The 16690-nt window shown below is 41.6% G+C and overlaps 1 protein-coding gene across 1 annotated transcript in view; it reads left to right on the plus strand.

The window, feature by feature from the left end:
- myo15b (myosin XVB) overlaps nucleotides 1–16690 on the plus strand; it is a 40913-nt gene that overhangs the window by 20684 nt on the left and 3539 nt on the right. The window contains exons 21-41 of the mRNA XM_007888480.2: nucleotides 520–730; nucleotides 1273–1376; nucleotides 2687–2746; nucleotides 3482–3557; nucleotides 4555–4673; nucleotides 5010–5128; nucleotides 5731–5872; nucleotides 6259–6370; nucleotides 7038–7168; nucleotides 8179–8312; nucleotides 9085–9148; nucleotides 10036–10108; nucleotides 10420–10496; nucleotides 11180–11256; nucleotides 12172–12302; nucleotides 12470–12564; nucleotides 12941–13018; nucleotides 13758–13854; nucleotides 14160–14308; nucleotides 14397–14521; nucleotides 15701–15834. Of these exons, the coding sequence (XP_007886671.2) occupies nucleotides 520–730; nucleotides 1273–1376; nucleotides 2687–2746; nucleotides 3482–3557; nucleotides 4555–4673; nucleotides 5010–5128; nucleotides 5731–5872; nucleotides 6259–6370; nucleotides 7038–7168; nucleotides 8179–8312; nucleotides 9085–9148; nucleotides 10036–10108; nucleotides 10420–10496; nucleotides 11180–11256; nucleotides 12172–12302; nucleotides 12470–12564; nucleotides 12941–13018; nucleotides 13758–13854; nucleotides 14160–14308; nucleotides 14397–14521; nucleotides 15701–15834 (2308 nt within the window). The remainder of the gene's footprint in view (nucleotides 1–519; nucleotides 731–1272; nucleotides 1377–2686; nucleotides 2747–3481; nucleotides 3558–4554; nucleotides 4674–5009; nucleotides 5129–5730; nucleotides 5873–6258; nucleotides 6371–7037; nucleotides 7169–8178; nucleotides 8313–9084; nucleotides 9149–10035; nucleotides 10109–10419; nucleotides 10497–11179; nucleotides 11257–12171; nucleotides 12303–12469; nucleotides 12565–12940; nucleotides 13019–13757; nucleotides 13855–14159; nucleotides 14309–14396; nucleotides 14522–15700; nucleotides 15835–16690) is intronic.

Below are 16690 nucleotides of genomic sequence, written 5' to 3' on the forward strand. Positions count from 1 at the left end.
AGGATTATTATTATTATTATTATTATTATGACTCTCCCTGTCTGATCATAGGAAAGACTGAGGCCTGTGACATGAGGCTTGTGAGCAGTTTCTTCAAAACATTCATTTTATGTGAATGTTGCTGTATAAATGTGACAGGCTGAGATCTTTGAGATGCCTGCCTACCTCTCTCTAAAATGAGGCGGACAGAACAAGCGAGAGGACCTAGGTTTGATTCACAGGCATGATGAAACATTAGGCATGTTGTTTTACACCACACATCTCTGTTTACCGGGCAGTAAATAGGAACCCGGATGTTAGTCAATTGGCGGATTGCATTCTGGGTGTAATAATACTTTCAAAAATAAATAAATACAAATAATAATTTGATACTTATTGCATGACTTCTTTGTGGGACTCTGCTGTGACCAATTGGCTGTCATGTTTCACCCATAAATGATACAGTCAATTCAGTTTAAAGTATATTCTGTAAGCATATATATATGAATTGATAAGAAAATGTTCTCTTCTTCCTTTCAGAATGACTCTAACTCTTCCACAGATAACAAGCCCAATTCTGGTCCAAAGGTTGCACCAAAACCACAACGCATCTCATCATCCACAATTCACAATGAACTGACGCTATTACTCTCACAGACAGCCTCTCCTCCTCCTGCGCCTCCCCCACCTCCTCCTCCTCCTCCCTCACTTCCTGCACCTGTTTTGTCCAACGATTTTTCCCCACCTCAAGGTAAGGATAAGGTCAAAGCTCAGGTCAAAATGCACATCAGATTCCCTTCAACGGGTAAATAAAATGAGCCACCTAGACCAGGTAGATCGCAGGTTCAATTCATGACATGTGCTATGTTAGCTGATTTCAGACAGGTCAGAGAGGGAAAAGAATATTTTTCTTGAAGATGTCTACAGTAAAGAAAATCAATTGTAACTTCATATAGCTTTCAGTTCATGTTTAGGTAGCCGAAAGCCAATAAATTCCCCCAAAGGTAGAAAGACAGTATACCAGGGGTTCTTAGAAGCCAAAGGGAGGAGAATCAAGAAGCATTGACAGACACTTTGAGGAAGTGACTAGGAAATTTATATGATACTTTCTTGTGATCTTGTGGTTTAATCCTGTACCTGATTGTAAATCAGATCCAGCACTCCAGGATGCTACCCCACGTGAAGGGTGCTGTATAAATACAAGTTGTTGTTGATGTAAACATTCTGTGCCTCAGGCTATTCTGATTGCCGTCAGTGAAACTTTTCTTGTTGTTTTTCCTTTCCACCCAAAAGTATTTCTGGATGATGAGAATATAAAAACCCAGCTGTACAGGCGGACAGCCAGCGTTTACTTCTCTTACGTTAACAACAACTGGAAACTCTATCTGCGCAAAGAGGTACAGTACTGCTACGGTTGTTATGGTTGGTGTAGCAGGAATTTTCAGATGACACCAAGTTAAGAGGAGGAATTGTAACATCAGAGCAATAGCAAAGTTATTACAAAGAACCCCCTCACCCTTTTAATCCACATTGACTGGTGTAGCACATACTGACTGTCAATATCCTCTATAGAGGTACAGTGCACACCGGATCTGAGTAAAATTTCGAATAGAATCATAGAATTATACAGCACAGAAGGAGGCCATTTGGCCCATCGAGTCTGTGCCAGCTCTTTGAAAAAAGCTATCCAAATCAATCCCATTCCCCCCCATAGTGCAGTACACTTAAGATACATTATAGTGGAGTCCTGTAGCTCAGTGGTTGAGCACTCGCTTTGCAAGCGAGTGACCTGAGTTCAATTCCAGGCAGAGGGCGAAACATTGGGCAAGTTTCCTTACTCCACACAGAGCCTAATAATAATCCTTCCAAAACCAATAATAAATGGGTCATTTTCAATCTACGACTGTTTGTGGGACATTGCTGTGCGCAATTGGCTGCCGCATTCGCCCACAAATATACAGTCAATTCACTTTACAGTGTGTTCTGTGAAGTGCTTTGGGACGTCCTCCCGACGTGAAAAGCGCTATATTAAATGCAAGGATTATTATTATTATTACCATTGACACATGAAAAGTCATTTTGCTCATCGCAGTTCATGTTATCTGTTTGTAATTCTTTAATTACATTCATGCTTATTGTTAAATGCTTAGATTTAATGTTACCTGATACGAGTTAGCCTTGCCTAGCTGTAGTTGGTGTTAATTGTCACCAAACCAGCAATAATTACCTTGAGACAGTGAAGATGCAGTGAATGGTGCTGAGGTTAGGCAGGGTGGTGAATCTGCTCATCTTTATTATTATTATTTATTTATTATTATATATTATTATTTAGCTGCTCTGCACTCCTGAGCAGCAGTTTTCATTTACTTCCAACTTCCAAAAGGTTTCTGTTACATTCATGAAATAATCGAGTGATTGCAGGGTCTATTAAATGTCTGCAGAATTTATTTCAGAAAATAATATTTTACAATATATGAGTAATTTCGGAGATGACATATAAGTTAGTGCACTATGATTGGAAGTACCAGTACAGGATCTAAGGTTCCCAAATCTTTCCACTCTGTCATAGATTAATCCACACAGAATTGATTGCTATCAGCATCTCCATTATTGTAGCATGATGGAAGGTGAACTGGATGGATTTTGGTGTTTTTTCATCTAGCAATTCCTATGTTGGTTTGTCTAACTCCAAGCTTGTTCCCTGCAGCTGTTTTACCCACGAGAGAAGTTTAATGATCCCTACATTCTGAATCTGATATGTGAACAGGTAAGAACGATCGAACATTAGACTCTCATTGTACACAGTCTGGCAAAGGAGCAGGATCCAATGAAGGGGGGGATACTGGCGGATGATCCGGCCAGCTGTCTGAATGGGTTTGTGTTGTGGGCTTGTGCCACCTGGAAGCTGGGTTGGATGATTTCCAATTAGTCCCTTTCAGGCAGCAGATAGAGTAGACTTGCGTTCCTATCAGCTCCGATACAGTCGTGAAAGGACAGTGCGATACCAGAGAAGCTACTTTAAATTACTTGTTGGTTGCTGGCCTTCAATCCTCCTCATAGATTCCTTGAGAGTCCAAATGTCTGTGTAACAAGACTACGTACACACATCTGTACTGAGGGCTTGGTGTTTGTCTGGCCTGGTTGACAGATCACAAGAAAGGTCGGATAAGAAAGCCCTTCAGACCTTTGATCTCATCCTTCAGGAATCCCATTTTCCCTTCACACCAGCGAGCTGTTCCTTTAAATGATTTAAAATGCCCTGAACCTTTTTTTGCTGAAATAACAACAACAACTTGCATTTATATAGCGTCCCACACACAATGTAAAGTCCCAGAGTGCTCGGCCTTTGGAGAAAGCCCTTGCAATCTGGCCATCACTCATCACCTTGGCACATTCTTCCGACATGAAGGGCGCTATACAAATGTAATGTTGTAGTGTCATTTTGTATTGTATCACTCCAAGCTGCTGTGTGCTTGTGACTAACAAACTATCTTCTTCTCAGATCGTGCGGGACACTTATTCCAATAGCTGTGCGCGTATCTCAAAGGATGAGCGGCGGAAGATGCGTGATCTGCTCAGTAAGTGTGTAGGGAGACTCCACATTCCCGTATAATGCATGCGTGTCTATCAGATGAGAGGGATCCCTACACATGTTAAATGCCATTGAGCAAGGGAGTGGGTGCACTTCAGTGACACCATCTACAATGTGATGGGCTGTCTTGTGATGGGCTCCTGTCTCCTGGACAAGAGTAATGTTTGTAACTGATGGGTGGATGAGGCCGGTGGGGTTGCGGAGTTGTCTTGGCTCTGTTTACAAGCTTATTGTCTGTAGAGACAGGGGACAGGGGCGATCTCCCAATGGGTAAATACATCAACTGAACAAGATCTGGTAGAAATCTCTGCCCCAGGACTTTGGTGGAAGGGCTTACTGAATATATGAAATGGCTTTGGTTTGTGTTCTGTAAGCAATGTATGACAATTTTGGAACGTTCCACAAGTAGTGTGTAGCTCAGTGGTTAGAGCACTCGCCTTTCAAGCGAGACACCTGGGTTCAATTCCAGGCAGTGGCAAAATGTTGGGCAAGTTTCCTTACTCCACACACCTAATAATAATCCCTCCAAAACAAAACAATGATAAACTGGTCATTTTCAATCCGCGACTGTTTGTGGGACGCTGCTGTGCACAATTGGCTGCCGCGTTTCGCCCAAAATATACAGTCAATTCACTTTTCAGTATATTCTGTGAAGCGCTTTGAGACGTCTACAAGACGTGATAAGGCGCTATATCAAATGTAAGGATTATTACTATTATTATGTTTACTGCATAAATTAAGAGATGGGGCATTTATTCAGCAGTATTCAATTCAGCAATCTGCACTGTGCTTACATGATGGATGGACAGTGGTACAGTATAGATTCTACATAGAGTGAGTTGCACAGACTTACTGCTGTTGTATTATACGGACAAAGTGATAGAACCATTACAAAGCAGCACAGATCTGTGACACAGACACAACCACAGACACACGTGCAGCTTACAGTGGAGTCTGGATAACCTTTATTTTCTTCTCAACAGCTGAACTGAAGGTTGGGACGAACATCAGGTCAGTGCAGGACGATGGTTTGAAAAGGAGGATTGTGGTGGCTGCACGTGACAACTGGGTCATGTACTTCTCACGACTCTTCCCTGTTTGTGTAAGTATGAGAGGGTCTCCATCAGAAGCACATACTTAGGCAGGAGCATGGTAATATGTACTTTATACATAATACACACAGCATACAGTAGTATAATATATAATTTTTTTTCCTCTGGTTATCTGGGTACCTGACACATGTGGAAACCCAGCACTATGCTAAAGAATGGGGAGGTGACCGTAGAAGAGGAAGGTCTTCAGATGCAACCTGAAGATGGGGAAGGAAGGGGTGAGGCAGAGGGAGGGATAGAGGGAGTCAACAGGATAATTGTGATGCAGTCGCTGTGTCAGACTAAAATGTGCTAAATGTAGCCGCTCCTCTGTGTGTATGTTTTAGGGGGAGATTGACAACAAAGTGGAGGTTCTCAGCATCTCCCATCGAGACATCAAACTGCTAAAGACCACAAAAGCAACAGGGATGAGCCCAGAACATTACAAGGTGCTGCAGAGCTACAGGTGAGAGACTGATGAGGGCCTATCCGTGTATGACTGATATTTCTTCTGTATGATTGAGTATGTGTCTGGGTGAGTCATTTCTTAACGAGCAACCTTCATTTCATTTCTAATCAATTATATTTTATAAAATACATATTTTCAGAGCATTTATTTTGCATGATAGGGCACTATGTAAATTCTTTATTTTTATTATCACCACAGCTTACACAACTTGCTTTATATAGCGCCCCGCGTGAAGGGCACTATATAAATGCAAGTTGTTATTATTCAGTCACCCACCTACCTCTATCCTCCCTGCCCTCCAAATCCCTGACTGTCCAGCGCCTTGGGATGTCCTCCTCATGCGAAAGGTGCAATACAAATGTAATTTGTTGTTGTTGTTATCCAATTCCCTTTTAATGCTCTGTAGATTAGCATGCATAGCATCCCATATCAAGATCTCTATAGGTTCCAGAATGCTGCCCCTACAATCTTCCATTACAGCATTAAACTGTTTCTTCAAGGAATCTAGTATCCTAGCCTGTACCTTCCCAGTTTTCCCTAGCACTATAGATATTAGATTAACCGGTATTTACTGTAACAACTGTCTGTGTTCCTGGCAGCTATGTGGATGTGCTGAGTGTGAAGATCGTGGACGAGTCCACACTAGAGTTTATGGTGAAGAACGAATCACTGATTCTGTTTACTGAGAAGGCTTCCCAGGTGCAGGCGCTCGTCAACTTCTTCCTGGTTGAACTGCGGAAGGTACGGAATGAGCTCTTGTACGTGGAGCAGTGGTGGCATGTCTTACACTGGGACTGATCAGTGCGTTAGGTACCAAGCTGTTCCTTACTGGAACAAAAGGCAAAATACTGCAGATGCTGGAAATCTGGAAATCTCCATACCTGCTGAGTGTTCCTCGCCACTTCTGATCTGTAGGGCAGTTGTGTGGTGCAGCTTCTGATGTCAAATATTCGGCAATATTTCCGAATTCTTATGTTTGCTTTCTGTCTGAGTGACTCACCTGACGTGACGTATGGAGGTGCACTGTGCATCTCTGGTGTGCTGCAAGATATAGGGGTACACCGACATTCTGTATCTTTGGTCTGCTGTAATGTGTTGGTTACACTGACACTGTGTCTATGTCACAGGACTCCAACTATGTCAGGGCTGTGAAGAGCTACATCACCGATGAGAAGAGCTTGTTAAATTTTCGGAAGGGCGATGTTATCAAACTGCTACACATGGACAGTCTGGAACCAGGTCAGTCAGCAATTTGCAGATCAAAGACAGGAGGTCAGGTGCTGACAAGACAACAAGTAATCCATCGTAGTGGATAGGCGGCACATGTAAAAGCAATAGGACCAGTAAACAGCATGTTCAACCCCGCCAGGCAATTCAATGGATTTACACCAATTTTCTCTATCCATTGACAGAGATTATTGTCACAGGCAAACTAACATTTGAGTAAACTGAGTATTTGAGCAAACTGAAGCAAAATTATATTAACACTGAAGTCCCTATCTATTTCTGTCTTTGAAATAAGATGACCTATTGAAAACTCTCTAATTAAGTTTAACCTGTGCCCTGTTTGCATGCCAGTAAATATGTATTTGCAAAGTGTCGAGTCCCAGAGGGCAGTTTTCCCATTAACACTATATCGTTTCACCCACAAATATACAGTCAATTCACTTTACAGTCTATTCTGTGAAAGATGTGAAAAGCATTATATCAAATGCAAGGATTATTATTAGTATTATTATCAACTCTCGAGACGTCACAACAGAAAGAACAGAACAGCAACGTGGGTGTTTATCAGGAAATCCCAACAACTGATTCTGACTGGATAGAAAGAGGCCTTTCCAGAGCGAGCTTGCAGAAGAGCTGATTGTCACCCCAGAGTCTCTAACGCAGAGTCTTTCTGTTGTAGGCTGGCAGTTTGGGTCGATTGGTGGCCGGTCTGGACTGTTCCCTACTGATCACGCACAGCTAACAGTGCCTCCGGATTACAGCAACATGAAGAATGCAACAAGGAGGAAGAGCATGATATCCATTGAAAAGGTAAGAAGCTTTGAACAGCAACCTATAGATAAGGTTGTTTTAAACACAACTAGTTATACCATAGTTATCTTTCATGGTCCCTGTGAGAGGACAGGTTGATGCAAGTTATTTATTAGACCCAATCCATATCTTGCAAAAGTGTTCACACCGAGTCGGGGGAAAGTGCGAGAGGGAGGGAGCAAAACGATAGAGAGGGTTGCAAGAGTCGAATAACTAGCAGCAGCCTGTTCTCTAACATGGACCCTGGAGAGTAACTGTGGTATAACTATTTGCATTTCCTAAAAAAGAACCAATAAGAGAAATAGGTCGAGACCAGCAGGACTGCAGTGAGCTGCTCTGTGAGCCTGCATTTCGCTCCCCTATGTGTGAGGCGGGTGTCCATCAAATAATTGATGAGGACACTCTTGAAACAAGGGATGACAACTGCTGTAAGGCATAAACTGGAGTTGGGATTTCTGAACACACACTGCTATATGCAGAGTCTGGTGCTGATCTTGACTGGTCTGGAGACAAGTAAGCATCTGCGTGGCTCCACATCTCAAATCGGTGGAACCACTGCTCAGTGGGTAGTGGTGTGTGTCCATGCAGGAAGATAGTGGCATTGCTCTCATGCACTCGATGCTTGGTTCAGCTGCTAATCATGCAAATTGCAAGGAGTTCCTGCTACCCGCTATCCAACAACAATAGCAACAACAAATTACATGTGTAAGTGCCTTTCACGTCAGGAGGAAGTCCCAAGGCGCTGGACAGTCAGAGGTCCGAACCTGAGCTGGTGGTTGGAATCAGGAGGGGTGGAGGCCGAGGAGGGTAGGGAAAGGAAGGTGACCGAAGGCATCTACAAACAGCTTGAACGTGGGCTTGTTAGCTGTCCAAATGACCAACTAACAATTATGCTCCCATGAGGGAGGGGGGTGGGGGGGGAATAAGTTGGTCTATTTGAGACTAGCTTTGCTCATGATGTTTTTCTGGCGGCTTTGTGCTAATGGAACCAGCACGGTTTGTTATTTCAGAAGGTAATATCTACTGGAGGTTCGGAAACAATCAAATCAAGAATCTCCTCCTCCTCCTCCTTCACGTCTTTTGGGGGCAGCACATACCTAATGACAGAATTTGGCATGAAGTACTTCCGGGAGCCTTTAGCCACGTAAGTATTAGGATGGGTAGGATTTAGCTCCAGACAGGACGCTCTGCAACACGGTCAAATTAAAACACCACAAAGCGTATAAACCTTCATTATCAAATAAATAATAATCCTTGCATTTGATATACAGACTTATCAAGTCATTGAGACATCTCAAAGTACTTCACAAAATATATTGTGAGCTGACTGCATATTTTGTGGGCGAAATTTACAGTTTTGTCTTTTTGAATCTCTGTTTTGGTAGAGCATCTTGATGTTGATCAGAGAAAGAGAGATTTTGACACAGATTCTGTGAGAGACACAGAATGCTATGAACTGAGAGACACTAAGGTTCCATAAGTCAAATTTAGATACCATGCTTCCCTGTACCTAATCCAAGTCATGCATATGTTATACATATGGAAAATAAGAGAATTGACCTACTGAAACTCTGCTTCACTGAGTTAAAAGAATCATAGAATTATACAACACAGAAGGAGGCCATTTGGTCCATCATGTCTGTGCCGGCTCTTTGAAAAGAGCTGTCCAAATCAATCCCACTGCCCCATTCTCTCCCCATAGCCCTGCAAACTTGTCCTCGCCAAGTTAATAATAGTAATCCTTGCATTTAATATAATGCCCTTATCACATCTTCGAGACTTCTCAAGAGTTCTCAGTGTCCAGAATTAGAGACTCTCAAACATTGCATGGGTTAGACATCCGACTGTTTAAACACTTGGTGCACATGGATTATGAGTCCGTAATATTTGATCTTTTATTATTCGTCTGATTTTAGGCTTGGTTGGAAGGGGATGGCCGCTGAAGGAAAGAAAGCTGCCCAACTGGTGCAGCACACAAAGGTGGGAGCTGAGTTTGGTGTTGGGCTGGAAGCGGGGGAAGTGAGCTCAGCAGATTGCGTAGAGCCAGCTGCTCACATGCTTACACAATGCTGCTTATGGGGGGGGAAAAGCAGCAGCATCCACTCTTAAGATTTAACCAACTTCATTTAAGCGTCGATTGGGCTAAAATCCCACCTGGGTCTAGGTTTTCTCGATTGATGGAGCATTTCAGAGGATTCAGAATTTGTCAAAGTCTTAAAAAGTCTTTTAATTTCCAAACGTTTTTTTCTACAAATTCTTTAAACTGCAGAAAATGAGCTTTAAAGTTAAAACTGAATTAATCTGTCACTAACAGTCTAGTACAGACCCATGTGCGCACACCTGTTCAGAAAGAAGGTGTAGCAGGTTCTATAATAATAACAATATTAATAATAATTCTTGCATTTGTTATAGCACCTTTCAAGTTGGGAGGATGTCTCAAAGTGCTTCCAAGGATTTGCAGTAAAGTGTGGTGACACTGTATACTGTAGGCGCACTTCTATTGATGGCTCAGAGGGTAAATGATGGGATATGAAGTTATACAGATCAGGAAACCTTGCAGATGTTTTCTGAATTAGTTGATCTTGGTCTATTATGTCTAAGAGGTACTAGGAGTACTAAGCTTGACCTCAGTGAGGATAATACCCTAATCCGATTTGGTCCTTGCTAAAGTGCCCAACAAAATAGTTTCTAAAGTATATGCCCTTGTTTCAGTTGCTAAAATGATGGTCTCCAAGATAGGTTACCGGTCTGTCACTGTCCATGGCTCCTGTATCTGAAAGGAGGTAATGTTATCAGGAGTGAAAAATGTATACAATTAATATCTTTGATCTCTTACAAATACATTTTTTTTTTTTTTTTTTTTACAGATTCCAATCCAGGAGTCACTCATTTATTTCACTGACAAGGAACTAAGTGAACTTGGTGCAAAGAATTTCAATGGTGAGTGAGAGAGTAATGCAACTTACACACACGTGCATAACAAAATTACATTTGCATAGCACCTTTCACATCGAGAGGACTTCCCAAGGCGTTGACCATACCCAAACTGTGGAAAGGACCACTAGTAATACTGCCCCTCACCTTTCATTGCACCAACTCTCCTCCCCTGTGTTAGAGCCCAACAACGTATTGAAGCAAAGCAGATGATATTTTTGACGAACAACCTTGATGTTACGTGATATCTCAATATAGCCCTTTCGCTAAAATACGTTTGTCAGGTTTTAATTATTCGCCTGGCTTTGTTTCTGCAGATCTGATGAGGTTTATGGGTGATCAGCAATCTCAGAAGGAAGAGCCTGAAAGAGACTTTGTACAAAACATGCTGCGGGTAAGTCTCCCTCTTGTGAAATTGGATTATTTCTCAGGTGAACTCATTGCTCCTTCGCCCTCCCTCTTGTAGGTTTACATCTCTGTTCCCTGACTATATTTCCTGCTGAAGCTCCCGTGTCCCTTTGTCAAGGTCAGGGCAGCAATATCAATGGCAAGCAAGCCCTGCAGTTTTAGCTCCAGCAGTTACCCCAACTCACACTCTGGTGTCTCCAAGCCTTGGCTCTTGCCAACCTGCGCCTAATACTCTCTGGGATTAGGTAAACAGGATGTGTCCCTCCAGGGAGAGAGAGCGCATTCAATTCCAATAAACATCTCTGGAATTTCCACATGTAGGTGGGATGTATGGAATTCTCAGTTTGGTTTGGATACTCTTTAGCACTGTGATGGGTTTCCACATGTATCAGACACCTGGCTGACTAAAAAAGGTCAGGATTAGGCTGGGCTGTGATCCTTACACTTCACATGAAGTAATGTCTCTTTGGGGAGGAGGTACTAGTGGGTCACCTGTTGAACCATAATGCCTAATACGTAACATATAACATATACATTACCAGTTGTCATTTTCTGGAGGAGTGAGGGGAATAGAAAGTTTAGTCCTCATCTCTGAAATCATTTCCTCTTGTAATTGACGTAGATTTCATTTGTTGTTGAAACTCAATGTCCTCTTTCTGTTCCTTGTAGCTGTGTAAGGAGAAAGAGAGTCTTCAGGACGAGATTTGCTGTCAACTCATTAAGCAGGTCACAGATAACCCTTCAAGGTAGGGGTATCCCTCTGCATCTCATGCACTGTTTCAGCAGCTCTGAATCAGCATGTAAATTATGCACACTCATTTCACAATTATTCAATCATTCAGTCTTGTAAATAGCTGATTGCCAGCAGGTAATTGTCTCACACTTGCTTCACCAGGGCTCTCTATTAATGTGGTTTAGCCACTCCCTAATCTGAGCTCAGTGCAGCAATCAGTCACGTACTGTCTCAGCACCTTGCACTTCCCATGGGTTCCTGATCTCAATCAAAGAGTCTATGAGTGAACAGATTTAATCATCATCCACTCTTGTATTCCTCTTGGTGACACTTGAGGAGAACCTGTGTAGCCAGGCTCCAATTAGCAAGTGCTACACAATACAATAGCAGTACAAAGTTGTGAGAATAGATCTAATGAATGCTATGGTAGGAACCCAGTTGTTAGTTGATTGGTGGATCGCTTTCCAGGGATAATAATAGTAATTTGGTCACTCAATTCATGACTGTTTGTGGGGCACTGCTGTGCGCATTTGGCTGCCGCTTTTCGCCCACAAAATACACAATCAACTTTACAGTAAATCCTGTGAAGCACTTTGAGGCATGTCAAAGATGTGATAAGGAGCTATATCAAATGCAAGGATTATTATTCTTTTCTATTATGGTAAGTGTGGAAGGGCATGAGTCTGGAAAATTAATCTGTTGGAATGTACAGTCAGGAGAATGTATCACATACATAGATATGAAAGACAGAAAAAGGGGCTAGAGACCCATTCATTCAACTCCAAGAGGATCCACGCAATACACTTTCCACATAAATATTGACTGATATATTTCCTTGGGTGCTGGCCAACTCTGCACTGGAATTTGAACAGAATTGGGCTTTAAATATGATTAGAAGGGCTGTGACGTGGCTCATTTCTTTGTACAGAGAAAGCTGCATCCGAGGCTGGCGAGCACTCTACATCTTCTTGGGCTTCTACAACTTATCCATAAACCTGAGACCCTATGTCTTGAAATACCTGCAGGAAATCGTTTCCAACCCTCTCCATAACTACCAAGGTACAGTGAGGAGGCTGAGGATTGCCTCACCTTATTCACAGCATTTACATGAGATCTCTAACATATTGTATTCAATGGGGGAGGTAAAGGAACAGTATTACAGAGGTGACATAAAGAGACGCTGCTCCATTCCTACTGCTAAATACCGAGTGTCGTTCTTCTTACAGAGGTAGCGAAGGCCACTGAGGAAAACCTGCACCGCACAATACAGTTTGGGGGCCGCCGAAACATGCCATCCACCCTGGAACTGGATGCCATTATGGTGAGTTGAAGTGCCATACGGTACTGTGACTGACCACATTGTCTTGGGGAAGAGGGAAGGTGGCCAATGCAGTCAAAGCAAGGGACAGAACACTGGCATAAGTACAGAGAACCGGAGACCTAACATTGATGTGTAGTTGCTCATTAGTTATTCAGGGTTCAGATGATGAACTTTAACAAAGGATTGAGTGGCTGGGCACCGGCTATGAATGGGATGCAGAGTGAGTGGATATTTTGATCATTGAATATTGCTGATGGGGTTTCATCATTTGCTGGATTTTCAGGCTACGGATTATCAGGCACCAAGCTCACCTTTGACAGCCTGTCAGCATTGTGTGTTGTGCACCCTTTAAACCATGGTGTTTTTTGCCCAACAGAAAGGACGAAGCTCACGGCGGATTGCGATTCAGCTGCCGGGGGAGTTGAAGCACACTGCCAGGATCAAACCCTTCTCAGTACGTCTACATAACTAGAAGCCGAGGGCAGGAGAGTGGGTTTTGGGGATGGATACCTCTTTCTTCCTGCGCGCAAGCCACTCCATTATATAATAACCATTACATGCGTTTATATAGCGCCCTTCACGCCTGACGGCCTCTCGGAGAAGCTTATTATTAATAATACTTGCATTTGATATAGCTTATTTTCATGTCGTTGAGATGCGTAAAAGCTCTTCACAGAATATACCGTGAAGTGAATTGACCGTATATATTGTGGCCGAAACTGTTCCATTATAGCTTCCACTGTGCGAGAAGGAATAGCTGTACCACGATCAATGTGGTACACTAATCAAAGGATATTGAGAGTTTTCTATCTTCTTTATCACTTGTATGATTGAGTTTTAATCTCCTAATGGGGATACATTTGTTAAAGAGTGCACTACTACTTTTAGAAAGAACGTACAGCATGGAAATGGGCAACTCGGCCCAACCAGTTGGTGTTTCTGGATTCGTACTGGAAGTGCCATTGTGAGATCTGCCTGAACTAAGATCTGAAAAGGTTAGGGATGTCCTCCTGGCATGAAAGATGCTATATAATTGTAAATTTATATTTGACATTAAAGAAAGGCCTCTGGAATTTCTTATGTTATCAGAAAATTATCATGCCAAAATGGGTAGAGAGTGATTGTTACAGAGCTGGTGGGAACCTGGCTCTGGAGTAGATAAAGGAGCTTAATGTGTTTGTGTTTGGTTATAGATAGCGAATGACGTTGTACTAGAGATTTGTTCCACGCTGGGGATTCAAGATATTGAGGAAACCAAGGAATTTTCTATTTTTGCTGAGAAGAAGAAAGGTATGTGACCGATCAGGAAGGCCTAACAGAGATCTGTTCACTGATGAAAAAGAGAGCGGGTGGAGTGTGGCTCATCTTATGATCACCTTCCCATGCAGAAATAAGATTGCTTTCGAATCATAGAATTATACAGCTCAGGAGTCCATTCGGCCCATTATTGTGTCTGTGCCAGCTCTTTGAAATGGCTATCCAAATTAATCCCACTCCTCCACGCTCTCCCCATAGTCCTGCAAATTTGTCCTCCCCAAATATCTATCTAGTAAATAAATATTACATCTATGAGTGTCCACCTTTTCTCTTTGCAGGGCGCTCTATGAGACCCTTAAGATTGGAAGAATACCTATTTGATTTCCTGTTGGATGACAATTCAGTCAATCTCTTTTTTCACCGCATAATGTGGTCAGAGCCTTTCCATTTTTACAATGACCTGTATGTCGATGTCCATTATAATCAGGTAGGTCTGGAACTCTGTACCTCCACCTCCTTTGTGACTTGTGCTCTTGCTTTCTTTAACCTAAGCTGGTGCTCTCGTTGCTTTTCAGATGCTTCCTACATACCTCAAGGGTAACTTTATATTGCCAAACAACATCAATGAGATGGAAGAAATGATTGCCACTCTTGCAGCCTGTCAGCACAAATCGGGAGGAGCAGGAACTAACCCATCCATGTGAGTGCTGTAACCACAGAGGCCAGTCCATTGATTTATAATGATGTCTTCTCCAGGATCTCTAACGAAGGATTTTTTNCTACAATACACAAATAATAATAATAATCCTTGCATTTGATATAGCGCCTTATCACATCTTCGAGACGTCTCCAAATGCTTCACAGAATATACTGTAAAGTGAATTGACTATATTTTGTGGGCGAAATGTTACAAATATGCAATGGCTTCACAAGACAGGAATTATTTGTAAAAGGCTCTGTGACATTTCAAGCACTGTATCAAATGCAATGATCATTATTATTATTCTATCTGATCGGAGTTGTAATTATTTCAAATACTGTGTTTGTAAGAAAAATTATTCTCAAGTGTTCGTCCGATATCTTCGAGAGGTATTTACCTCTTTGCAAACCTTTAGCTCCTTTGTTTACATCCTCACACTGCACTATAACCCATTACTGTGTAATTTGTGCTAGCTGTCATCTGTCATCTACTCCCTGAACACAAATTATTTGCCAAACTCCTTCTCACAAAACCACAGCCATTTTTTCTGCTTCAATTTCCATTGCCCGTTCTAGTTTTTTAAAAGGCATTTTTCCTTCTATTGGGGTATGATTTCATGTGTACTGACCATTATACATGTCTGAGTAGTGGCAGTGAGTGTTGGTGAGGTATTTAAATTTTAGCAATGCTTTTGTATAAATAGGAATATAGGAAGAGTAGACCATTCTGTCCCTTGAGCCAGTTCCTGCCATTCTAATAGATCATGGCTGATCTGTTCCTCAACTCCAATTTAAGAGAAATCAATTGGCACAGAAGATTAGTCTATTTTAATTTCAAATGAAACCAGATTTTAATTATTTTTTATTTTATAATTTAAATTATTTTAATTTAGTCCATTTTAATTTAAATCAATTCGCACAGGAGAGTAGTCTAACAACATTGAGAAGCTAGAATAGTGAAGGAGGAAAAGTCCTCCAAATAGGATTAGAAATTATCAGCATCAGAGGAAACGATGGATAATTATATAAGGAACTGTAGTAGCAAGTAACTACTGGGTACAGGGAAAAAGGTGAAGTTAGAGAATAGCGCTTGGTAAGATAGCTTACACCATCCATCCATATGGTAGTGAGATCAGGTAGTTTAAAGACTGAATTATAATGTGGTTGCTTTACTCTGCAGGCAGGAAATTAAGGAATATCTCCCTAAAACTGGAGCAACAAAGTTGGATGTACAATCAATCCAGCAACAAATCGTCCATCAACTCAACACAATGCAGCAGCTTAAACCCATCGAAGCCAAGATCCGCTTCCTAAGTAAGTGCCTCTGGAATGACGAAGCAAGAAAAATGTTATCTCATATCCCATTATCTGAGAATGCTACTCAGTGAAATGCTATCCACATTAACACATTACTTCCTTAGAGCACTGAACAGTGAATCCTCTACCACTCGGGTCACACTCACTAAGGTCTTGAAATCTCTGAGTGTTGTACTTACTGTTGCTCCAATTCCTATACAGTAGTGTAACACAAGGTCTGAATCTCTTGAGAAAGCCCCTCTGCCATAGTATAGAGGTCTCTTCCTCTAGTCTTTCAGTCATGAGAGAGCTACTATTTGTTACCCCCTTGGTAGCTGTAACAAATAATAGCTCTTTCATCTCCCACTTTCTAGAATATTGGTTTGTATTAGCTTCAATTTAAACCATTTGTTGAATGACGCAACTCTTTTGTGTAACAGAATCTGAATGTAAATTATGTTTGAATTTTAACACTCAGGAGGAGAAAAATCCTCTATTTACTCTGGAATTACTCTATTTGTGTATCATTTTAGAATTTGATGCTTAAATACTGCCTTTATTTTGAAGCTAATTTTCTGTTATCTCACTCACCTCATCCAAATTCACCCAACTTTTAAAAAAATTAATTGGCTACACATTTTGTTGTTTGTTGGGTATTCTGTGAGCATGATGGCTGCAAACACGATCACTCCATATGTCTTAATGTGATAAATAAGGTGCTTATATAAAACAAAATGCAATTTATTTCTTACTTACCAATGCTAACCATGGTTTGTTTGTGTGGTAAGGGTATCAGTTAGATAGAAGTTTATTTCTTGTTATGCCATGTCTGTTTGTATTGTTTGGGAAGGACACTCAGAGAAAGATCGACTGA

The sequence above is a fragment of the Callorhinchus milii genome, unplaced genomic scaffold (genome assembly GCF_018977255.1).
Source record: "Callorhinchus milii isolate IMCB2004 unplaced genomic scaffold, IMCB_Cmil_1.0 Scaffold20, whole genome shotgun sequence".
Taxonomy (NCBI): Eukaryota; Metazoa; Chordata; class Chondrichthyes; order Chimaeriformes; family Callorhinchidae; genus Callorhinchus; species Callorhinchus milii.